The sequence below is a fragment of the Alligator sinensis genome, unplaced genomic scaffold (genome assembly GCF_000455745.1).
Source record: "Alligator sinensis unplaced genomic scaffold, ASM45574v1 scaffold175_1, whole genome shotgun sequence".
Taxonomy (NCBI): Eukaryota; Metazoa; Chordata; order Crocodylia; family Alligatoridae; genus Alligator; species Alligator sinensis.
In genome coordinates this window covers 818,505-832,076 of record NW_005842536.1, presented here as the reverse complement: position 1 = coordinate 832,076, position 13,572 = coordinate 818,505, and the positions used below count along the sequence as shown (strand labels likewise).

At 41.4% G+C, this 13,572-nt stretch overlaps 1 protein-coding gene across 4 annotated transcripts in view; it reads right to left on the bottom strand.

Moving 5' to 3' along the window:
• Positions 1-13,572, bottom strand: part of RANBP3L (RAN binding protein 3 like) — an 84,144-nt gene that overhangs the window by 32,311 nt on the left and 38,261 nt on the right. For all 4 annotated transcript variants that reach the window (XM_025213550.1, XM_025213549.1, XM_006031874.3 and 1 more), the window contains 3 exons: positions 2,723-2,781; positions 2,398-2,437; positions 1,219-1,296 (listed from right to left, as the gene is read on the bottom strand). In XM_025213550.1, the coding sequence (XP_025069335.1) occupies positions 1,219-1,296; positions 2,398-2,437; positions 2,723-2,781 (177 nt within the window). The remainder of the gene's footprint in view (positions 1-1,218; positions 1,297-2,397; positions 2,438-2,722; positions 2,782-13,572) is intronic.

The window sequence follows — 13,572 nt, the reverse complement described above, 5'->3', positions numbered from 1 at the left end:
CTTGAGCAGTTTCCACCCAAGTTGGAGGAGGAGGACTCCACAACCATCTCGTGGAGAAGGAGAAGGAGGACTTCACATCTTGTGAAGAACTCTAAGCGCGCTGTGGAGCTTAACAAACCCAGTGTGTGCCTTAAGAAGGATATAGGGGCCTGATCAACCTCTAGCCTCTCCCTGTCGCTGCCTGATCCCTCGACGTACCCTTCCCTGCACGCTTGTGGAGTCACCTTTTGGACTCTCATCGTGGTATCCAGAGCTTTGTCCGGGTTTAAGAGGCTCGAGTTTTCTACAGGTCTTGTTCGTGCGAGTTTTCTTTTCGTTTGTAACTGCAACTTAAGCGAAGTTTTTCCTGCCTGCACCGCGACCATCTACGGTGTAAGTAAAATAATCTTTAATCAACCTCTACGCGTCAGTGCCTAATTCTTGTACGCCGTGCCGAATTCCCCGACCCACGTGCCAGGGCTGCTGGCCACAGACCGCCGCGCGCCCCCGAAAGCCTCGGACCACTTCCGGCCCGCACAAATACAAGATATTATAAAGGCTGTATGAAATGATTATAAAGGCTGCATGAAATGAATAAAAGGCTGCTATATGAGTCACTAACATTAAGGCCTGAATTTTGGGAAGAGCATCTACTCCCCTTGTTACAGTCACTACATGGTTTAAAGTAGAAATTATTTCTGCTGCATATGCTTAGTACAAAGTAGCTGACGATGATTTGTATAGGTTTTCCCTCTATATTGGGGAAATAACTCCAGCTCCCCTGAAAGCGTTTCCAGGTGACTTGATAAGGCGGTGGAGGAGGATTGTCATCATGGCTTCTTAATTCTCTGGGTCTCACAATACTATACAGCAGTGAACCAGTAACCTCTTTAACAGAGGTACATAAAACTTTCCTTCATTTGCTCTGGGTGAAGAATTCCAGGAAATCTGTCCTGACTGAACTACCTAAACATTCCACTATTTCATATGGTAATAGCTCAGATACATAAGATCATGACCCTCTGCTAATTAAAGGTTTTATTTATACTTAGAAAAGTTTAAATCCTCTTTTGAGAATTACTGGCTGGTCAGTTTTGAAGTGTACATGTTTTTCTGCCTTGGAATTATTCTAAATAAAAAGTGACTACGAACAAAAGGAAAAAAGTCTGTGTTTCTTGCTTATCATGCTAGACAACACAATTTCAAGCATTAAACCATAAATCGAGGGAAATGCTGTACCTAGGTCAGACTGCGAGTCAGATGTTCGGAAAGTAAAAGATGATGATCTTGCCCGTTTCTTGGAATAACTAATGGAATCTATGAGAAAAGTAACATATTGTGCACTATAAAACTCAACTTTTGCAACAGATTTCAGTAAAATATTGCAGTAAAGTATTAAACCTATAGTAATACTCAGAGGGCATGTCTATACATGCATTTACGCTGGCTTAAATTTATTGTGCAGTAACTTACTGGGAATAGGCCAGCGTCTATATGTGCAGGCTTTAAAGTGCATTAATGCTGTGTGTGGACTGACTTGGGACTAACTTTAACAGATGTATGAAACCTGCCCTCATTTGCTCTGGGTGACCAATTCCAGGAAATCTGTCCTGACTGAACTACATAAACGTTCTACTATTGTACCTCTGTTATAGAGGTTAGTGGGTCTTATTAGTCCTAAATCAGTCCACACACAGTGTTACTGTGCTGTAAGGCATCTACACGTGCATTACTGCGCAGTAACTAAATTGGGCATAAATTTGACACTTGCATGATGCAGGTATCAACTTTACGCTCAAGCTGGTGTAAGTTGCCATATTTACTGTGTAGTACAGGTGTGCACGTGTAGATGCGCATCTGTACTGCACAGTAATTTTGGTTACTATGCAATAAATGTGCACATGTAAATGCACCCAGAATGATTTGCAGAGAAGGATTAAGGCAGAATCCATTCATGGAAAGGGGCCATGATTTAAAGCCCATTAAAGTCCACTTTACTTTCAGTGACTTCAGTAGGCTTTGGATCAGGCCCTATATCACTAAGTAGCAGGTGGCACAGGCCTCAGCTACTTGTGAACAGATGGCTGAAGTAGGACTCTGTCCATAATGTCCTTCAGTGCCTGGGGTCACATTATTATAAGTACTTAAAAAAAAAAAAGAGGTGAGGGCATGCAACAGCCATTAGTTCACTTGCCTACTCTCTGGGGCATTTGAAATTTGGATTTTGGGGCACTAGGAAGAAAGAGAATAGGGTAAACCTGGTGGTTCAGTGCCTCACTGTATCTATGCTTGGTAATAGACTTTTTATGTTATAACATTCTAAAAACTATTTATGCATGCAACGAATGCAATTAAAATGCCCCAGTATCATACTACATGCTTTATAGCAAGTTTATTCAGTTTTAATGAGACAATTACTATCGCTTTCAGCTGCGCAAATTGTGTCTTCTGCAGGCCTCTGAAAGAAAAAGAGAAAAAGCATAAATGAGATGAGGATCTCTGCAAATTCATACATCAGGCGTAACATACAGCAAACAAGTATATTTTTCCAAAATTTTGGTTCTGATCTCCATTACTTTCCATTCCCATTTGGGGCCCAGTCCCTCTGTAGCTCACTTGATTAAGAGTCCCATTGGTTTCCCTAGAAGCATTGTCTAGGTATGGGCTGCAGGACCAAGGCCTGCCTTGCCGGATTTTCAGGTTTCTTTATGGCCCATGCAAAGGTAAAAGCTGAACTTCTTACCTTGAAAGGTCGGTTTTTCTTTTCAAACACAAATATCGGCTGAGCAATAACTGATTTCTCTGGAAAAGTAGAGAGATCCATTTTCAGAATAATGCCTAGCTCTCAAGTAGGGCTTTTCGTCAAAAGATCTCAAAGTGCCTTGAGAAGGGCATCAGGAATATGCCCCCATTTTACAGATGGGGGGACTGAGGCGTAGGACAGGTGACGTGAGCAACTGGTGCCTCCCAAGTCTGGGGGGGGGCACCAGATCGCCGACGGGGGGTGGGGAGGGGTGTCCCCCAGCAGCTGATCGCTGACCAGGGTTCCCCAGCCAATTGCCGACTGGGGAGGGGGCGGGGTCCCCCAGCAGCCAATCACCAAGCCCAGAACCACCAGTGGAGAAACCAGCAGAACTGGAAGTGCAATTCCACCGGCACTTCTGCTTTCGCAGCTGGTGCTTCCAGGGGGTGCACAGCCAATCTCAGGGGGTGCACATGTACCCGCGTGCACCCCCTACACATCGCCAATGCCAAGTGAAGTGATTGCCTAAAGCCACCTAGCAGCACAGTGACAGAGTCAGAAATAGGTCTCCCCAGAGTCTAGTCATGAATCACAATTTTTACTTTCAGACACTTCCTAAATGACCTGGTATTATGAAGTATAGTGCTTTTATCTTTTGCTAAAAATCTGAAGTGAGATCCAGCTGTGCTAACTCAAGTAAAACTCTCATTAAATCCAATCAAGTTTTACATGTAGAGTTCAGCCTCATCTACCTGCAGTTCAAAATTAACATCTTTCATCCAAGAAGATCCCTAAATACTTTACAAACTCTGGGTTTGAGTCTATATTCCAAGCATGCCAGAACTTCCACTTGAATTCAATAGACATTCTAGATAGATTAAACAGATATTAATCTGGGGATAAATATTAGTTTCTTTGTTAAATGTATTCAGTGTCCCCATTACTACAGTAACTAAACACTTATCTAAAAAGCCTCTCACCTCAATCAGCATTAAAATGTATAAAAAACTATATTGCTATCACTTTGGTCAACCCACACTTCTTCCTGCCTGAGTATCTCCAGACTTGGGAGCCCTTTTCACAACATATTTCTCATTCTATACCATTCATCATTGTGAACCAGATCCAAGTTTCAGTTAAATATTTAAGAATTCCTTCATGCTGTGGTCCTTATGCCAGTTACAGTTTTCAGTCTGGTTGAGGAGAGAACCAGACAGCTGGACAGGGAGTCCCACATCCCAGGAAGTCCCCAGTAGTCCTATCTGCCTCCCAACCAGTAGTCACACTTAGCTCAACTCACTGCTGCAGAGGGGTGCTTTTCTGTGGGAAATTCCAGTCATCTTTCAACTTATTGCCTAACCATTTCATTCAATTTATCATCTGATGTGTTCCTTTTGTTTTTCTGGGAGATTGCTATCTGACCCGTGTGTCACCTTTGGGCTGGTGGCAATATTTGGTGCTTTGCAGGCATCAGGAGAAGAGCTGGGCTGAGAAAGCCAAAGATGAAAGGTCTTGATTATGGGGGTAAAGTAAGGTCTTTCTCCTACTTTAGCCCCATAATCTGGGATCTCACTATGGAGCTCTGGCTAAGCTGTTCCTCTCCTAGCTCAGACGGGGCAGGATCATAGAATCATAGAAAATTAGGGTTGGAAGGGATCTCAGGAGGTCATCTAGTCCAACCCCCTGCTCAATGCAGGACCAGCCCCAATTAGATCATCCCAGCCAAGGCTTTGTCAACCCAGGTTGTAAAAACCTCCAAGGATGTAGACTCCACAATCTCTCTGGGTAACATGTTCCAGTCCTTTGCTACCTTCCTTGTGATTAAGTTTTTCCTAATATCTAACCAAAACTTCCCTTGCTGCAACTTGAGACCATTGCTCCTTATTCTGTCATCTGCCACCGCTGAGAACCGCCAGGCTCCATCCTCTCTGAAACCATGCTTCAGGTAGTTGAAGGCTGCTATTAAATCCTCTCTCAGTCTTCTCCAGACTTTGTCCATTCTTTTAACCTTTATCCCTTTTCAGGCTACCCCTTACTCTGAGAAAGTCATCCCTGTATGTATCCCAAGCATCATCTTTCAAATTCCTCCCTCAAACCCATTCCTAATTCTACCCCAATCTCTATTTTAAAATATTAAAAGTAAGATTTTCTAAAATTATTTATTGGGAGGTACAGTGACTCCAGGTATGCTAAGCATTTCTCAAAGAAACCCATAGAAAAAAAACCCTGCCCCAAAATCAAAGTAGACTAAGTTGACTGTTAGCATATAAAAAGAGAAGATGCTCTCATTTGGGCCAGCAAGATTTTTGCATTTTACATTACATTACATTGGATTAGACAGTCAATGGACAAAAATAGAGATAATCTGGGGAGCAGGACTCAGGATTCCCCCTGGCCAGGGGAGTGCGAACCACTAGGCTACAGAGTCAGGCTCCTTCTTACTTGTTCTCCTTCAGGTCCCATGACTATTTCATTCTTGACTATACAACCAAACCTCAACAGGAGAGCTCAGGGGTGCCCCAAGCTAGACTACTGTATAACTTGGCAACTCTGTTGGGAGGTGGGAGATGCAGCTTTGAATCCTTTCAAATTGAAAAGGGCCTAGAAATGGGATCAATGATTTACTGGAGAAGTGCTCTAACCACTAGGGTATATGTAAAAGGTAAGTAAGCATATCCTCCCCCTCCTTTGTTAGGTGCTGAAGAGGACTCCAGGCTCTGGATACTGAGTACATGGAGGCACATAGAGAGGGGCAGGAGTTCAGACACAAGTATGTGCTCGACATTTCTTATTCGTTAGTTCTAGTTGGCTCCACGCTCAGCATGTGGGGTTCCATGGGTTGCCTTTAGGCTGCTTCTAACTTTCCCTACTGCCTGGATACTGTGCACAGGTATTTGACACTATTTCTCTGAATTAACCTCCTGAGCCCTGGTACCCAGGTTTAAGCTTGTCAAAGTTTAAGGTATCAGGCACTTCAGAGACCAATCTGCATTTTACCCCTGCTGTTTTGCCAATTGTCATATAAAAATGTGGCGTCCTCAAAACATGCGATTTTTACAACCATGACTCTCCATAAAATCAACTTAGAATATCAAGTTATTCCCAACAGTTATAGTTGTGAAAATATACAGAGGCGTTCACCTTTCTCTTGGCTTGCATGGGGTTAAAGTGTTCTAATTTTATGATCAGTTACTAAATGATAAAATAATACTTCCATTGAAGCTTAAAGTTGAGAGTATTTCCTTTTAAATTTAAAAATATTAAAATATATGTAAGGTAAAAAATGGTTATGAAAAATCTGTTACAACACTTGCATAAGGAAAGGGTGCTCACATAAATCAGATGAAATGTAACTTGTGATAGTCTAGAAACAAAAGTAATAGTAATGAATTATGAGCACCATTATATCTGCCTTCCATTAAATTTCAAAATAATTTAGAAGTGTTATGGCCTGTCTTATAGTCCTTAATGTGTATTTGCACCTTCTTAGTGAAGGGCTGAATTTAGCTGCCTAAGTGTTTCTTCCAATGATTTTTAACCCATCTATGGCCCACAAAGGCATCATCATTGTCACTATATTGTTCACAATGGCTGCTGAGACCTTCACAGCAATAGCAGGGTGTAAATTCAGATATTTTGCTCCAAATGCACAATTCCCCGCCACTAGAGTGATAGGAAAATCTCTACTTGCTGGTAGCAGTAACGAATCTATGGCACAAAGCTGAGTAGTTCCAATTTTTATCCACTAGAGGGGAGCAGTGCCCATAAACTGCAGCCTCTTCTTTGCCCCGTACATTTATTAAATAAAACAATTTCTCTCTCTCTCTCTCTCTCTCTCTCTCTCTCTTTTCCAAAAAGGATTATTCTTTTAATCTTTGCTCCCTTTACTAGGGTTCAAACTGCAGGATGCCTTCAAGTTACTTCAAATGCAAAACCCAATGCAGGTACGTTTCCCACTGTAAAGGGTATAGCATGTTGCAGGAGCCAAGAGAAAACTGGTGTGAGAAATTAAAATAGAAAATAGAAGAACAAACAAATCCCCCTCATCTCCAATTGAACCTGAGGAAAGGTCTCTCTCAGGGCATTTAGTGAAAGGTTTTCTTGATATCACCTTGGTCAAATGACATCTCCCCCGCAACAACCAGGGGGAGACCCCTTTGTATCTCCAGCATCATAGCTCTTACAGTGTCTAGGGCAGCACTGATAGGATCAGGCCCAACAGGAATAAATCTTACGAAAGCTTTTAAAAAGAAGCTTGGTCCAAAAAAAAAAAAAATTCCTCTGCAGAAATTTACAGTAGACTTTTAACTGTTTAAATATAAATCTTCCACAGGGAACCCCCAGAAGAACAAGTCAGTGCTGAAATGAAAGCGTGCTGAGGAATGAACAATGTGAGGCTTTCCCTGCGCTCCAAAGGGTTTGCATTAATTTATAGCTGTTTCACTTCCCCGGGGAAAGGATGGGGGTGGAGAAGGGCAACCACTTCTCCTTGTTAGCAACAGCAGGGGGGCATACAAACAGTGACTGACAGGGACAGGGCGGCCCTGCCGCATTTCCAGCCGCAGCAGCCAAGGGACCGACAGGGACCGAGGGACAGGAAAGGGGTGGAATTGAGCAGCCCCTCCTCCTCATTACCAGCAGGCCACCCAGACAGACGCAGGCTGGTTAGTGACCAGATAGGACCGGGTAGCTCCAGTCTCAAGCAGCTTGGCTACTCCTGGGTGAGGGAGGCCCTTGGAAAAGTCACCGCAGGAGCCTGCCAAAGGGGCTGCCTCTGGCTTCTGGAATGGGAATATAATCCAAGAGGAGTCCAGACACAGGATCTGCCTGCCTGCCCCTGACAAGCTGCCCCAGGTTGGGCTCTCCATTCCTTTTGACTGATCCCTGGCAGCTGCTGATTTAGCGAGGTCCTGCCCCAATGTACTAGAATGACCAAAATCCAGCTTGCATGGACTCTCATCTGTGTTACTGGCCTCAGCTTCAGTGCTCTGCTCTACACGTGTGGAAATTGCTCTGTGTTATGTGGGGGGGTACTCAGATCTGCACTTCTCTGCGTATGCAGAACTTGGATCTCAGCCCTACTCTTCGGTGCTCCGCTCCATGGCAGAAGGTGGATCCCCGCTCTGTTGTGCTACTTTTCCCTATATGTGCAGAACTCCGAGCTCTGTACATATATGGAAGAGCAAAACGCCAGAGCTGACATTTGAGTTCATTTCATGCATGTTAGAACTGAATAATAGAGCTGGGATAATAGTGCCTATGGCAACTTAAAGCTATCTCCCCCTTAATGAAGGATTGGGCAACATAAAATCTTATTCAAGATTTTTTAAAAAAATTTTAGTCATTTAAATTATCACTTCTAGAATATTCCAAAATGATAAGATGAAAATATATCCTATATTTATCTGAAGAAAACTCTCACATCTGTAAACAAAATGTTCAAAATTTGATAATTACGAAAGGATTCAGGTGCCTGATAATACTAAAATTATATGGGCAACACTGACCTCCAAATACATGTTTTTCAAACACTATCACCTATGTAGACAAAAGATAGGTAAGGTCTGACAACTGTACAGGCAAAGTTGCAAATGACTAAATGGTGCTCACATTTATAAAACTTTGTGTGGGCGACAGCAAAGGGATCAGCTTAGGAAAGTGTGATTCCTGGCTGCTGTGTGAACTCAGGAAGCATTAAGTCCAAAAGACAAGCGAGGATATAGGTGAATCCAAAATGGAAGATTATTGACCTAAACCATAGCATGATACGTTTACCTGCTCAGCAGCTAAGTGTGTGGTTAGTTCAGCCTATTTACTTTTATTCCTCTTGGTTTACTTTATTTTCCAAAAGTGAAGGAAAATGTTATTATGTAATCAAGTTTGTGGCTGGCTTGGGCCTGATAACAGGCCTCTGAGGACAAGTCAGAGGGGGCGTGAGACCAATTCCAGCTCACATTCTCAGTCAAAAGCAAGGACCAGGATGTCCCATCTCAAGAGGTGCTGTCATTGCTCTGGCTGCAATCTCTGTCTAGTCTTAGAAGAATGTAACTTTCTGAAGGACAAATATTACTTGGCAGCCAGCCAGTCATTTTGGAAGAAGGTGAAATAGTAGTAATAATCTTTAATCTTCCAGGAAATTGAGCATTAATGCTAGGCACTGACTAGACTTTATAGGGCAGGGGGAATCCAAATGTTAGACTGGAAAATAAGTCTTTTTTTTTCAGTCTGTTTTGCCACTGAAGACTGGGTAGATAAGTAGGTCAAATTTTCCTGGCTGTCTCTCTCACTTCACAAACAGAAAGGCCTCAAAATGGTCGAAAGGAATCAGAAATCATAGCAGAAGTAATGTCTTTTATTAGACCAACTAGACATTTACAAAAAAAAATCTTTATTTGCAAGCTTTTGGGCACACCCCCCCTTCCTTTACATAGGAGAATGCAAAGATTGTAAAATTTTTCCTAGATGGAAATGAAAATTCATATTTCACAGCAGAGCTGAAGGTGTTGTAAGATGGCCTGGCTGGAATAGTTCATTTTGTGTAAATTAGTCTCAAAGTTGGAACAGTCTTTTTGTAAAAAGGAAGCAAATTCACCACTTTGAAACCTGAGAGCTGACACCCTGGCTTCTGCCTATTGTTCCAGCTAGAGCTGCATGTTCACAGAGCTCAAAGCTGCCTCAATACAAGAGAAATTCCTTGCCCAGAATAATATTTTATCACCCCACACTACCATGAGGTATGAAATATCATAACCAGAAGGACACATAATTCAACATCCTGCTTGACACCAGACAGCATTGAGGCAAATAGATTGTTTCAACTTTTATCTGAGCGTAAAGTGTGCAAAATGAACTATTACAACCAGGAGATCTTACAACATTTTCAGCTCTCCTATGAAATATGAATTTTCATTTCCACATAGGAGAAGTTTTACAATCTTTGCATTCTCCTATGCCTGAAGAAGGGTGAGTGTGCCCGAAAGCTTACAAATAAAGAATTTTTTTTGCAACTATATAGTTGGTCTAATAAAAGATATCACCTCTGCCACGAGTTCTGATTCTTGTTGCCTGAGACCAATACAGCTACAACTTGCATTGCTCCAAATGGTCAATGCATCTTCCAAGATCTGCCTCAACACTTAATATTGCCAAAACACCTTCCCCTAAATTATGGATGTTTTATGGTTGCTATTTTTTTTAAATAAGTTTAAGTCCTGAAACAATATTCTTATCTAGGCCCACTGACCCCTCTGCAGTATTGGGTCTTTAGTGCAGAGCCTAAATGAAGCAATACTCCACAATACTCAAATACATGATGATACAATGCATTAAAGTTAGTTTTGTGGGTTTTTTCAGTCACTTATATTTAATGATTATTTTTTACATAATGTTATCAACCTTTTACACAAGCCAGCCATAACTTTTCCTAAACTTTTTATTTGAAAAGGAAAATAAGATATTCAGTTAAAAAAATTCTAAAATTGCTTTTGGATTAATAAAATTAAATTTAGCATAACTCTCAAAAAAACCCCATGGTTTACCATAATGCCAAATAATACAACTTCAAGTTGTGATCAACTTTCAACACAACAGCATAGTAAACTAAACACGCTTCTTTAACATACCCAAAACTCAGGAAATGAGAATATATATCTGAATATTATTTCTACCCTTATCTGTTAGTAATGCATTGTATAGCATTAGCAATATTCCATATTCCATTTATATTTTATCAGGCTTTCCTTATCTAAACATTATATTATTTATTAATGCCTAATGTAAACACTGCTTAGATAGATTGACCTTAAAAAATTACAACCAATTTATATTTAGAGAATATCTATATCTAAAGCAAAAGGGTAAGGGTAGTGGGCGACTTGTTTGTCACATCAGGCATCAAGCCACAGATCCTGTTATAACCAGAAAAGTAGTCTGAAACAATTTAGGCTTGTGATGCAGTACAGCATACTATGGCCTTGTCTATATGTTAGAAATAGCTATTAAAAATGAGAACAGAAAAAGAATAAAGCAAAGAAGGAGTAAAATATATCAAACAGGCCTATAAATTATTATAGCTCTATTAAAGTCAAAGGATCTATGATGAATGACACAGTTGTTGATTTTGGCCTTAGTCTTTGTCACAAAAGAACAGACTTTGGGTTTCAGTTGTATATTGATCTTATCATTCATCTTCATATCCCATAGTTGTCTACTGTTGGAAGATAACTCCTTAGGAAGTATACATTGCAAAATAAGGCCTCCCCAAAAAGGGGTAATAAGATTATTTTCTATAAATCTTGCTAAGTGTTAGCTCTAAAACTGCTTCTTAGCATACTACTTATGGATACAAAGAGTCTATATTTCCATTGGTACAAGTCAGCAAAACCAAGACTCTCCCAAACTTGTGGCAGACTTGTGCTTTAAGTTTTATAGATACTGATTACACATCGTGACATAAAATCAACATTAGCTCACAGCCAAGTGAGCATGCAGTAGGATTTCAGCCAAGATCTGAAGTTCTTTGCTGGCCTATTTGAAGTGCATAATTCCAGTTCTTGAGGAAAAGCTCAAATGTGGCATATTACACAAGACAAAAAGAAGGTTATTCAAAAATAGCAAATTAAAAGTCCAATCTACACTGTGCAGAACACCACCTGGGGGCTCATTGTAAGCCTTACAAAAAGGGAGACTACTGAAGTCTCATTTTCCTGAATAAGTGCCCTGACTTTTAAAAGTGCTGATACTTCAGGAAACCCCACTGAAATCATGAGCTGTTGGTTGCTCAGCACTTCTGTAAAACCAGGTCAGATATTTAGGATCTTAAATAGTCATCACATAACCTAAATTTAAATTCTGACTTAATACCCTGATGATTTTGATTTCAGTTTAACTGGAATGGAAGGTGTTCAATCTTTTACTGAATGGTACCTTAGGAAAAGTAAGATAGTCCCTTCCTAACTTGATATGTAGCCAGTTTTAAATCCATGAGAGCAGCTCTTTTCCAGCTAATTTATATGGTTTTTTCTATTAAGATTTCCTAAGAGAGAGTATCAAATGCTCAGATAACATCCCAATCCATTCCACTTTCATCAACATAAACATACAAAATAAAAAGAAGGCCATACCAAATCAAACCTGCCAAATGCATCAGATGGGGTTGATCAGCACTTAGGAGACAAAACACCTCTCAGAATTTAATGGCATTTCATGGAGAGTTTTGGTAACTTGCTTGGTAGAATATGACCATATTTATACCACCTCCCTGCCAAACCTGGAGCTGCTGCTAAGGAACAGGTCCTGCCCATGTGGCAACACACTCCATGTGTGCCAAAACTCGGCAATTAGGCAAGAGCAACCATCTTAGAGGAGTCCTGAGCTCAAGCCCCAGCGTCACTGTCAGGCTTGGTCTCCAAAGAGCTTAGAATAATGCTGGGATGAGTGCTTAGGACTTGTCTATGCCATCTTCCACCTAATGGCAGACTTGGGGATGTGCAGAACTGGAGTGCACAGACAGAGTTTGTTCCTCAGTGGTAATCCTGGCTGCAGCAGCATAGACATGGCCTATGGGAGCCCAGTTTTCAAACTAAATGCCTTAATGAGATTTCCAAGCTAAAGTTAGTTGAAATGTCTTCAGTGGAACACTTGCCATTGGGAAATGCCAATTCTGCAAAACCAAAGAGTCTCTTAGGAACACTAATTTTATCAAAACTGTTAACAAAAAATGATCTAAAAGTTTCCTCAACAGTCATAGAATCATAGAAAATGAGGGTTGGAAGGGACCTCAGGAGGTCATCTTGTCCACCCCCCTGCTCAAAGCAGGACCATCCCCACCGAGATCACCACAACTAAAGCTTTGTCTTAAAAACCTCCCAGGATGGAGACTCCACCACCTCTCTGGGTAACCTCTTCCAGTGCTTCACTATCCTCCTACTGAGAACATTTTTCTTTATATCTAACTTAAACTTCCCTTGCTGCAACTTGAGAGCATTGCTCCTTGTTCTGTCATCTGCCACCACTAAAAAACAGTCTAGCTCCATCCTCTTTCGAACCCCACTTCAGGTAGTTGAAGGCTGCTATTAAATTCCCTCTCAGCCTTCTCTTCCCTAGACTAAATAAACCCAGTTCCCTCAGCTTCTCCTCGTAAGTCATGTCCCCCAGCCCCCTCATCATTTTTGTTGCCCCCCGCTGGACTCTCCAATTTGTCCACATCTTTTCTGTAGTGGGGGGCCCAAAACTGTACACAGTACTCCAGATGTGGCCTCACCAGTGCTAAACAGAGGGGAATAATCACTTCCCTTGACCTGCTGGCAACACTCCTACCAATGCAGCCCAGTATGCTGTTAGCCTTCTTTGCAACAAGGGCACATATCTGGCTCATATTCAGCTCATTGTCCACTGTAACCCCCAGGTCCTTTTCTGCAGAGCTGCTGACCAGCCAGTCAGCCCCCAGCCTGTACTGGTGCTTGGGATTGTTCTGTCCTAAGTGGAGGAGTTTGCACTTGTCCTTGTTGAACCTCAAAACAAAGCATTTCACTGTTATCGCTAGAAAGCACTTCCTGCTTATTGGATAAAATGATATGATAAGCTCATAGTCAATATTTCCAAAATAATTCTTTTTCCAGCAATTTTATTTCTCAGGAAATTTTAAAAATTCAACATTTTGTTCTTATTTAGGATTAAAATGTCGAAATGCTGGAATTCCCAGCACAAGAAAAGTGCAGAGTAAAACTCTGCCAGGTCCAGTCTAGGCTGCTTTGGGTAACACTAGGGTTGCCAACTCTGACTGAAGCTATTTCAGGAGATATTTTTCCCCAGCATGACATAATGTTATTAATTGTACTGTTCAACCTGTT